At 48.1% G+C, this 11,507-nt stretch overlaps 1 protein-coding gene across 1 annotated transcript; it reads left to right on the forward strand.

Annotated features, from left to right (window-relative positions):
- Positions 1 to 300: 300 nt before the first annotated feature.
- LOC101786618 (chaperone protein ClpB3, mitochondrial) lies at positions 301 to 7,013 on the forward strand. Its single transcript, XM_004951617.3, has 10 exons — positions 301 to 849; positions 2,763 to 2,981; positions 3,072 to 3,309; positions 3,490 to 3,685; positions 3,798 to 3,852; positions 4,171 to 4,321; positions 4,688 to 4,996; positions 5,091 to 5,356; positions 5,449 to 6,378; positions 6,522 to 7,013. The coding sequence occupies exons 1-10, from the start codon at positions 550 to 552 to the stop codon at positions 6,825 to 6,827; spliced, it is 2,970 nt and encodes a 989-aa protein (XP_004951674.3). The 5' UTR covers positions 301 to 549; the 3' UTR covers positions 6,828 to 7,013.
- The last annotated feature ends 4,494 nt before the right edge of the window (positions 7,014 to 11,507 follow it).

Here is an 11,507-nt window from a genome sequence, read left to right on the forward strand (position 1 = left end):
CTTTGAATTACAGTTGAAATTCAGCTCAAACGTATGATTTGTGCTGCATAGAACAATGCATATCACCTGAATTTGTTCCTGGAGATATCCAGCATGGTAAACGGCCATGCAAATTCTTGAGTTTACTCGTGAAATTTAGCTCAGGCGTACGATTAATGTGCTTGCAAAAAAAAAACCCAATCGAAATTCTGAACCCCGAAGTTCTATGCAACGCCGTTCTCCATTCTCTCGCCGACGAGTGGGCCCCGAAGTTCGGTCCATGTTTCGGTTGCTGTGCACGGACGGAGGTCGACGAGCACCGCCGCACCCAGCAGAAGCTTCTCCAACCTTCGATTCGCTTCGGCTCCGGTGCCGGCGCTTCTTCTCCTTTTTCTTTCCCCTTCTCCAAGCATCGCCACCCCTCTCCACTCTCCCTCCCCATCCACCACCTCCGCCGCCACAAATAACCGAACGGGCATCCAAGCGGCGCCACCACTTGGCCAGCCCAGTGCCCACCACCGCCGCCGCTGCAGCTAAGCGCTAAACCCCAACCCCCCCTCCCCCAGCGCGATGGCGCGCTCCGCCGCGTCCAGGCTCGCGCGCGCCGCCCGCGCGGCCGCGGCGGCCACGGCCCGCCGCCAGGCCCCCGGCGCTAGCCGCGAGGTCCTCCCGCGAGCCCTCGCGCCGCTCGCGGGTGATGCCTCCGCCTTCGCCGCCGCCGCCACGAGGAGGCCGGCGTGGTTTGCTGCGCCTCTGGGGCGGTTTCCCGTCGGGGCCGGCGGAGCCGGGCTCATGGCGCCGCCGCGCCGGCTGTTCCACTCCACGGCGCCCGCTCAGCACAGCGCCGCCGGCACCTCGTCCTCGTCTCAGGTTGGTGCGCCCTGTACCTCTGCCACTCGAGTGTCTCTGTTCTTATGCGCCGATTGGCCAATTGGGCTGCTACCTGCTAGTACTGGCTGTGGCGGTTCGATTTCGGTCAGTGCTGTAGATGCGTGGCTATCCTGAAGCTTCCGCTGCGTGGACACTTCCGCTACAAATTCGTGACACATGTGATTTAATGATGATTTTGCATAATATGCGATACAATCGTGTAGTAATCTTATATGTGAATGATTCTCTGATCGTTAACTGTATGGAATGTTAGAATGTACTAGAAAGATAGGCCCGGCGTTGCCGTGCCCACACTGGATTGTTACCATCATAGAATTTGGTGTATGTCTCTCGTACTATCACAACATTACTTTGGATATTAGCAGGAATTTTGAGCTCGATAATCAGTTTGATGTGTTTGGATCTTTGGATCTGAACGTGAAGCCTCTCAAATTTTCTAGATAGCTGATAGACATAACACTTGCCCATATTTTCAGAATCCCAGTTATGTCCTTGCAATTGTATTCATGTATCTGTAATTCAACCATTTGTTGTGAGTTCTTATTCCTTGATCTGTGACTGTGAACTCAAAATTTGGTGAAGGTTAGACTTTGTTTGCTATTTTTTTTCCAAGGACCCACAAACACATTTAGCTCTCAGTTAGGGATTGAACCTGTCACTGTGAATGTACATAAAATGGAACAGTTACATGTATGCTATACACCTGTAGAGATTTGAGAAAAATTGAAATCTTTAGATAATTTAATTGGAGGAGAGAAAACAGGTAACTGAACTGAATTTCCATCACTTCGTACTGCAGCAGTAGGGCAGGCGTTACCTTCTTTGCGTGCACAGAACCGCTTTCCAGGAATAGGCACCACAAACCCACGAACTGGGCCACTGTCCATCGCTCCCACCGAAGCTGCACCTCGTAGAAGTTCGCTAGGAGGTCCTCCGTTGATTTGGCTGCTTCAACTCGCGCAAGGGAAGCTTCGGTAATTGGCTCACCATTACATCGCGGGTGTCTGACGACCCTTGCGGACGGAGGCAGAGGAACGTCAACCGGCGACTGCTGCAATGATGGACGGTGCTTGCAGACGGGTGCAGTGGAGCTTCAGCCTTCAGCCTTCAGCCGGCTGGTTGAAAGCGGTGGCACCAGAGCGAGGAGAGAGGGATGAGGTGGGGCCCTAGTGCTGGTGAAGCAAACTGGGAACAGATCCTCTTGTGCCTCGACGGCCGCGGAGGTGAGGGGGAGGCGGCGGAGGGTTTGAGTCTAGCGCTTATGGAAGACTCTGCACGCAAGATGAAGGGTCTAGAAACGTCAGCTCATCTTTCTGTGGTTGTGGACGGTCCGATCAAAATCCAACGGATGATAATTGCGAGTGACGTGGCCAAATCAGACGCAAGAGTCCATGGAGCAGATTTCTTTATTAAGAGATTGTGTGGGGCAATAGGTTTGAACAGTTCCACAACCCATACTTCAGAAATTACAGTGATGTTTTTAGGTGTTCACTGTGTTGATGTTGTTCAACCTATCCGTATCTTGCGTTGGTGGATTGCATTCTATTTTTATTAATTAAATGAGGTGTCATTCTTAACCATGCTCCGAAAGCGAAAAGATTGAGCTGATCAGTTTGTAGATGTGTCGCAATAATTTATCTGAGCAGAATACTTTACTATAGCCTGCCACTAGCATGTAGTGTCTCCAGTTACAAATAATCTTTAGCTTTCACACATCTAGCTCTTTGCTTGGCTTGCAGATTCTGTATGTGTGCTAGCACATGTTTGCAAGTGTGATTGAATTGAGTCCTGACTTCCGAAATATGTGGATATACAATATCTGGGACCAACTTGCAAAAAACTGTTGACTTGAGTTGTAATATTTTTTCCTTAATTTTTTTTTGATCAAACAGATAGCACCAGGAGAATTCACTGAAATGGCCTGGGAGGGTATTGTTGGTGCAGTTGATGCAGCAAGATTATCAAAACAGCAGATAGTGGAGTCAGAGCACCTGATGAAAGCTCTTCTGGAGCAAAAGGATGGATTGGCCCGTAGGATATTTTCAAAAGCGGGAGTAGACAACACATCAGTTCTACAAGCTACTGATGAGTTTATATCTAGGCAGCCAAAGGTATTAGCAGTGGCCCTTAGTATTTTTTGTAAGTTAAACTAACTGAACTAGTTCTGTTTCTTAAGGTGGTAAACTTTTATTGACATGTAGGTTTCCGGTGATACGTCCGGGCCAATTATAGGGTCAAGTTTTGTTTCAATATTGGATAGTGCAAAGAAACATAAAAAAGAATATGGTGATGAGTTTGTGTCAGTTGAGCACATCCTGCAAGCATTCACTTCAGATAAAAGGTTTGGGCAACAACTGTTTAAAGATCTGAAAATTATGGAGAATGATCTTAAAGAAGCTATTTCAGCAGTGCGAGGAAGCCAGCGAGTCACAGATCAGAGTACGTCTCATGGCATTTTCTTCTCTTTTTACTGTTAATTTGTCTTTACTGGTTTCTTTTGCCATAGAGTTTTTGTGTCATTCTTTATTCATAGCTTCCTGTATTGTGTAAGAAATTTATAAGTAGACAACAATACAATTACCAGGCTTATGTGCCTATAATTATTTTTTCTGTTTTCAGATCCAGAAGGAAAGTACCAGGCTCTAGAGAAGTATGGTATTGACTTGACAGAATCAGCTAGGCGTGGGAAACTTGATCCTGTTATAGGCCGTGATGATGAAGTGCGCAGATGCATTCAGATCCTATGCAGGAGAACTAAAAACAATCCTGTAATTATTGGCGAGCCAGGAGTTGGCAAAACTGCTATTGCCGAAGGGTGATTACTAGTTCATTTACTTTGTAGATGTAGATTTTTCATAGTATGCCTACGATGCCTATGATTTGCTTCTTTGAACATGCAGTAATCAATTGTCTTGCTCTCGTTTCAGATTGGCTCAGCGTATTGTGCGGGGAGATGTTCCTGAACCTTTAATGAATAGAAGGGTACCGAACTGTTTCTGTTCATCTAGTTGATTGAATTTCACAGACAAGAAAATATATATTAATTCCTGATTCTTTATTTGAATTTCTGGCTGGGCTATTACATAGACAACTCTTAATTCTTGGGATGAGTTAAATATATACGTTCAATGTTCCTTAAAACGTTTTGATTTTTTGATAATACAAAATAATGCAATATGCAGAATTAGCAATCAGGTGCGGGATAACATATCATTAAGAACAGAAAAGTAGACACAGTTGTATTAATTCAAGAATGTGATTGACTGTTCATTCTGATGCTGTATACACATCCAATTCCAGCTTATTTCGTTGGATATGGGAGCACTACTTGCTGGTGCTAAATTCCGTGGTGAATTTGAGGAGAGATTGAAGGCTGTTCTAAAGGAGGTCACTGCTTCTAATGGGCAAATCATCTTGTTCATTGATGAGATCCATACTGTTGTCGGTGCAGGTCTGTACTTCAGTCTGTGTTTTTGGCCATTAGCAAGTTTTTTTTTATTACTATGTAAGTCCCAAAGGTATAAGGAGCTTGGAAGTATGCATTTGGCCATTCACATGTTTCTAGAGTTAAACCCCTGAATAATTTTGATGCTAGCAAGCATAATACACTTGGGAATATTAGACAAAGCTCTATGTTGGTTGTTAGACAGATTTGCACCGGTGATTTTTTATTTGGATTGTGCTGGCTTCGTGCTGTACTGCTCAAGTTGTTGCCTTTTTTTTATTAAATTCTTGCTTATAACACAACCCAGGAGAGCTAGTAGCACTGATGTGATCGCATGAATATTGTCATAATTATGGCTTATTCTCTGAACAGGAGCTGCTGGTGGAGCGATGGATGCTGGTAACTTGTTGAAGCCAATGCTAGGCCGTGGAGAACTCCGCTGCATTGGAGCAACAACATTGGATGAGTACAGGAAGTACATTGAGAAGGATGCTGCTCTCGAACGTAGGTTCCAGCAGGTTTATTGTGGTGAGCCAGCAGTTGAGGATACCATTTCCATATTGCGTGGTTTGCGAGAGAGATACGAACTGCATCATGGTGTTAAGATATCAGATGGAGCTCTTGTTGCTGCAGCAGTTTTATCAGATCGTTACATCACTGGACGTTTTTTGCCGGACAAAGGTACTGTGTATTTATTAGTGTGGACAAGTTACATTGAGTAGTGAATTGATCTGTCAATTACTAAGTATCTAGTGTTCTTTGTTTTTGCTTGCAGCCATTGATCTAGTTGATGAAGCAGCTGCTAAGCTCAAAATGGAGATAACATCAAAACCTATTGAATTGGATGAGGTAGACAGAGAAATCATAAGGCTTGAAATGGAAAAGCTCTCGTTGAAGAATGACACGGATAAAGCCTCCAAAGAACGACTGAGCAAGCTTGAAGCTGAACTAGAATCTCTCAAGCAGAAGCAGAAAAATCTTTCGGAACATTGGGAATACGAGAAGTCCTTGATGACTCGTATAGGATCAATTAAGGAAGAGGTAGGTGCATGCGCTACTCTTTTGTACTATTGTCTGTCACATTTTTCCATGGTGTCATATGGGCTCTAATTCTTGTCTTTATCTTGGGTTAGACTGACAGGGTGAACTTGGAGATTGAGGCTGCTGAGAGAGAATATGATTTAAGTCGTGCTGCTGAGCTCAAGTATGGAACACTTCTGTCACTGCAAAAACAGTTGGAAGAGGCTGAGAATAAACTTGTTGAATTCCAGCAATCAGGGAAGTCGATGCTTCGAGAAGAGGTGACTGATGTTGACATTGCTGAGATTGTGAGCAAATGGACTGGTATTCCAGTGTCGAACCTTCAACAGTCTGAAAGGGAAAAGCTACTGCTGCTGGAAGATGTACTCCACAAGAGGGTTATTGGCCAAGACATTGCAGTCAAGTCAGTGGCCAACGCCATCCGTCGTTCTAGGGCAGGCCTATCAGACCCCAACCGTCCGATAGCAAGCTTCATGTTTATGGGACCTACAGGTGTCGGAAAGACTGAGCTGGGTAAGACACTGGCTGAATTCCTTTTCAACACTGAGAATGCCCTAATCCGAATTGATATGAGTGAGTACATGGAAAAGCATGCTGTCTCCCGTTTGGTTGGTGCCCCACCTGGATATGTCGGTTATGAGGAAGGGGGGCAATTGACTGAATCTGTTCGCCGCCGGCCTTATTCGGTTGTTCTCTTCGATGAAATTGAGAAAGCGCACCAGGATGTCTTCAACATCTTGTTGCAGCTGTTGGATGATGGAAGAATAACTGATTCACAGGGCAGGACTGTTAGCTTCACTAACTGTGTCATCATCATGACCTCAAACATTGGATCACCATTGATCCTGGACACGCTTAGAAACACCACAGACAGCAAGGAGGCGGTGTATGAGATAATGAAGAAGCAGGTTATCGAGATGGCCCGACAAACATTTAGACCTGAGTTCTTGAACAGGATAGATGAGTACATCGTGTTCCAACCACTGGACACAAGTGAGATCAACCACATTGTGGAGATCCAGGTAAACATTTAATAATTTTTTTTTCCGTTGCATGACTGATAGATATATTTTAACCAGAGTTTCAATTTAAAGTAATTTCTCCACATCCATACATAGTTTGTCATAGTCTTCTCGTTAATTTGAAATTGTTTCCTTGCCTGCAGTTGAACCGGGTCAAGAACCGGCTGAAACAACAGAAGATTCGTCTCCAATACACACCAGAGGCCGTGGAGCTTCTGGGGTCTCTTGGCTTCGACCCGAACTATGGTGCGAGGCCTGTCAAGAGAGTGATTCAGCAGATGGTGGAGAACGAGATTGCCCTTGGTGTGCTGAAGGGTGATTTCAAGGAAGACGACACCATCCTCGTGGATGTGAGTTCTGCGGCAATTGCCAAAGGCCTTGCTCCGCAGAAGAAACTTGTTCTGCAGAGGGTAGAAAACAGAAGCGAAGAGTTAGTTGCCAATGACTAGGTTGCCCGGGGTTCACCTTTTAGAGAGTACTGTATGTTTTAGTGCGAGCATAAGCAGCTGTTAGCTCTGCATTTTCGCGTCTGAGAAGCTTAGTTTCTTTTTAGGTTCTTGTGAAGTCATGTACGGTGACAAAACTCGAGAACGTTCAACCTATGTGAATATGATCTTTTGAGTTTTATCTGAAAATGGTGAGTATCTGGTTTTTTCTAGTAAAGCGTGAGTAACTGTTTACCGCAATGACGGCGGTGGTGGGGCGGCTCCCCCCCCCCCTCAGGTCCACGCAGACGTGGCCGCTCGGTCAACAGAGAGCTGGCGTGGGCGGTCGGATTTGGTGGCTCCGAGGGTGGATCTGCCGATGACGACGGGGGCGACGGCCTGTCGACGAGGACTCGGTGGATTCGCCGATGACGACGGGGAGCGATGGCAGGCGACGGCCTGCCGATGAGGAGGAGGGCGATGGTGGCCGGGATGCTAAGGACGACACCTCGCTGGCAGCGTCGGAGGGGAGCGGGCGGCGGAGCGAGAAGGGAGGGCGGTGTGGGCGGCCGCGGGCGTCGTGGGGATGGGGCTGGCGTGCTGGTGTGGTGGGCGGTGGTTCTGCCTCGCTGCCCGACGGGGGGACCGACGGGCTCAGGCGGTGGAGGTCAAGGCCGTGGTGGCCGGGCCGACGGTGACGGCGCGGGGGACAGCAACAACGTGGAGGTGAGGAGGCGTCGCACGGGGGAAGGAGATGATCGACCGCCGGCGGCATACGGACAGAGGTTGGCGTGTGGCTCCATGGCGTCACCGCGAAGGAGGTTGAGCGGCGCGGCCCGCGGAGGCTGGCCCCGGGTACGGAGGGAGGTGGCGTCGAGTGGGGGAAGGAGAGGACCGGCCTGCAGCGGCGGACATAGGGCGGCCAGTCTGGCGCGTGGTTGCATGGCATCACCGCGATGGCGGCCAAGTAGGGCGAGCGACAGGCCGGGGCACGGCAGCTCCTGTGCCTTCAACTGTAACGGCGTGGTGTCGCGGCCGGGGCGGCTTGCGCAAGGTGTGCCAACGACGCCATGAAGGCGTGTCAGGGACACCTAGCGTAGGGGCGCGCTGGTGGCACCGAGTTGGTGCTGCGGGCCTCATCGGGCCACCTCTCCTCGGCTGAGGAGTTTCGGAGGCAGCGACAGGAGAGGAAGGCGGCTGAGCACTGGTGGGGGCTCGCGCGGCGTGGAGGAGGTTGTGAGGAGTGGGGGTCCGGTGGACGTGGTGGCAAGCAAGCGGAGGTGGAGGTACGGCGGCGATGCTGCCCCAGATGGGCTGACATGACTGCGGTTCGGGAGTGTCGAGATGTGAGCGTACAGCGACAGGTTGGGATGCTCCGGGTGAAAGCCCTCACCGGCGTTTGCTGGTGGATGTGATGGCGGCGTCCTAGGGTGTCGTTCTCCCTGTTGAGGGCGTCATGTCTGAGCTACAACCCTGCTGCACGGGGTACTCTGGGTGAAAACCCTGTCCAGTCCCTAGACGAGCGACGACGGTGCCATTGGCGTCATGCCCTCCTTAGAGGCGTCGTCTTTAGTGATCCATCTCGGTTGGTGGCATTGCTGGTCCGTTGGTCATGGGCGGCAGCAGCTGGTGGCGGCATTTCCGCCGCGTGACAAGCTGGACGGGTGTTGTCGAGGTCATGTGGAGGTGATCGCAGGTATGGCGGCGGTTAGGGATTGTCGCATGGTGTCGATTTTGGCTGCTTGCAGCGGACCGCGGCGGCTGGCATTGCTTGGCAACGGTCAGTGCGGTGTGGGACTGCGTCGAAGGACGGCGCTTGCGGCAATGGCATCGTGGGACAACTAGGCTTGCAGCGAACCGTGATGAGTTCCTCAGTTTGGCTGGACTACCCGGTGCGGTACATCGTCGGAAGACGGCGCAAGCAACTTCTCTGGTTTGCTGACTTGGCGGCGGAGGCTTTTGCGCAGGCGAAGCAACGAGGCGAAATCGACCTGCGGCGGCGGCTTGGTTGATCGATGGAAATCTGGAGGAGCGGGGCAACTTTGCTCACCACTTTGATGGTGACAAAAAAACGGATCCGTAATGTGGAGTACCGTGGCGGGAGAGGCGAGGCCCCTACGCACGGTGTTTCTTCGAGGCGACGAGAGCGAGGTGGAGTCCAACAGCGGATGTGGCGATGCCCCCGCGCATTATGTTATCGTGGTGGCGACCGCGAGACAGCCTGCGAGAGGTCCGGATTTGGTGGTTTCACTCCGTTAGGTGGAGGGTGGTGTTGCAGCGGCACTATAGCGGAGGGTCCCGCATGGCGGTGGTCTTTTCGGTGCGGTGTAGTCTGCTTCTATCGGTTCCCTATTGACACACAGGGCCACGCCTGGAGGTTTCGGTAAATAAACGAGCGTGTATGTTGGTGGGTACCGCCGTGGAGAGTGGAGTGGGGAGGCCGCGTTGACGCTCCAATCCAACCGGTCAGGTGTGGCGACTTTTGAGTGGTGATTCGCGTTGATGTCCCAATTCAACCGGGTGAGTCTTTCTTTGTTTCTTCTTTTCTCTTCCTTTTCCTTTTCCTGCCTATGGTCTCATAGGGATGTAGTCCTGTATTTTCTACTGTATCAATAAAACACGCACTATCTTGCGTGTCGTTCTTTCAAAAAAAAAGATTACCTTTCTTCCTTTTCCATCTTGTGCTCTATCATTCTCTTGCTAAATAAGAGGTTTTGCATTAATCCTCACAAGACTGTTTCTTGTCAAGAAAAGTTAATCCTCACACGATGCAGAGAAATCTTGGAAATTCCGATAAAATTGGTAACTCGACCATCTGACTTTGTAAACACGATCTTTGTCAACAACAACAGCTATCGGATCTAACTTCTAAATTTGTACTATGAGATAATGAAGAACCAGGTGGATTGTGATGGCCCAGCAAACATTCCGATCAGAGTTCTTGAACTTATGAGTACTCTGTTCCAAACAGTGAACTCAAGTGAGATCCACATTGTAGAGATCCAGGTAAACCTTGAACAATTCTTTCCTCATAGTGAAATTATTTCCTTACTTGCAGTTGAACCGGGATTCATACATGATATTATACTTAATAATAGAAGATTCATCTCCGATATGCACCCGAGCCCAGAGGCTGTGGATCTTTTGGGGTCTATTTTCCTTTGACCCTAACTACGGTGCAAGTCGTGTCAAGACTAAGAGAGCGATTCAGCAGATGGTGGGAGAACGAGATTGCTCTTGGTGTCCTGAAGGGCGATTTCAAGGAAGCCGACGTTCTGCAGCAATTTAGCTAGTTTTTTTTTGGGTTATTATTGTGAAGTAATGTTCAGTCTCCGTCTCTAGATCTGGTGACAGATCTCAGCCTGTGTTAAGAATACAAACCCTAAGGGTTTTATCTGACAAGTTGTGTGAACATCTGTTTAGACAACTTGCACTCTCGCCTTTTCCATCTTACTATGACTCATCTGTTTTAACTAATGTCATAGGTCGGATAATTTTTTTCTAGTAAAGGTACACTGTGGCCAGATTTGTTGCTCAACGTACCAAACTCAGGTATCCTAAATATGATGGTCAAAATCATGTAGTATTAACCGACCAAAAAAAATCATGTAGTATTAACCGACCAAAAAAATCATGTAGTATTAACCGACCAAAAAAATCATGCAGTATTAGTCTATTAGAAACGTGAACTCAATAATGTCATGCAATGTCTAAGCAGTTGGAAGCAGCAATATAGAGAGTACAGTCAGTTGCCCAGCATTGTTTGGCTTTCCGACACAATATTACCATGGGCCCATAAATACTAAATGAAAGAAGCTGAACACATATGTTGCCGTAGATTGTGATGCCGAATCAATTAGATGTGAAAATAGAATGATTAGAATGAGGTGTCTAACATTTTTTGTGTTACTACATGATTTTACCATGTCCTTAACATATAGGTAACGAGCCTGTTACAAATACAAGCACCACGAGGAAAGATAACCTACGGGTCTGTATGCCTTGCAAGCAAAATGTTCTTGTCTCTACTCTCCTGTTTCCATTTGAGATATCAGAAGAAACTGAAGCATGGAGCTCTGCTGTATATCAACATACAAGTCTTCTATTATTTACTATGCGTGCCCTTACCTGCGTATTAGCTCTTGAGGTTAAAAGTGGTGTCATCCTTGAGCTAAAAAGGTGCCTCATCTTTGAGCTAAAACGTTGTCTCATTGTAAATTGGCGATGTCTGAGCAGTTGGAAGCCATGGTAGCATCAATTGCTCATCATCATTATTTGCGTCGCCGACGCGAAATTACGTACCATGCCCTCAACATATAGATCATTGCGGCCACCTATAAATACAAAATCTATTTCGAGTGAATATAAATACAAAATCTTAGTGTTTTGTTTCATGGACTTAGACATGCAAAGCAGTGCGGATAGCATTCTCAGTAGCAAATATTGGTACGTACGTGTGCAAAACATAAACAAGTTGATGCAGAGATTCAAATGGTACTGAAGGATTTGATTTCGCCATTTATATAAGGTGCACCAAGACCAACACTAGGAAGAAAAATGAGTAATCAACGAGGAATTAACCCTCAAAGACAAACGGAGAACAAATGGCCGTGTGCAGCTGGCCCGGCCACGAGCATGACCCTACGCCGCGCACCGGCAGCGCGCGCACGGTCCGATCGAGCCATCGGCATCCGTTCGCCGAGG

This window comes from Setaria italica, chromosome I (assembly GCF_000263155.2).
Source record: "Setaria italica strain Yugu1 chromosome I, Setaria_italica_v2.0, whole genome shotgun sequence".
Classification (NCBI taxonomy): Eukaryota; Viridiplantae; Streptophyta; class Magnoliopsida; order Poales; family Poaceae; genus Setaria; species Setaria italica.

Bases quoted from the DNA above. Each gene is read 5' to 3' on its own strand.
- LOC101786618 (XM_004951617.3), top strand. From the start codon at position 550: ATGGCGCGCTCCGCCGCGTCCAGGCTCGCGCGCGCCGCCCGCGCGGCC. The intron at 3,686-3,797 runs GTGATTACTAGT...CTCTCGTTTCAG, and splicing joins AAAACTGCTATTGCCGAAGG to ATTGGCTCAGCGTATTGTGC. The intron at 6,379-6,521 runs GTAAACATTTAA...CCTTGCCTGCAG, and splicing joins ACCACATTGTGGAGATCCAG to TTGAACCGGGTCAAGAACCG.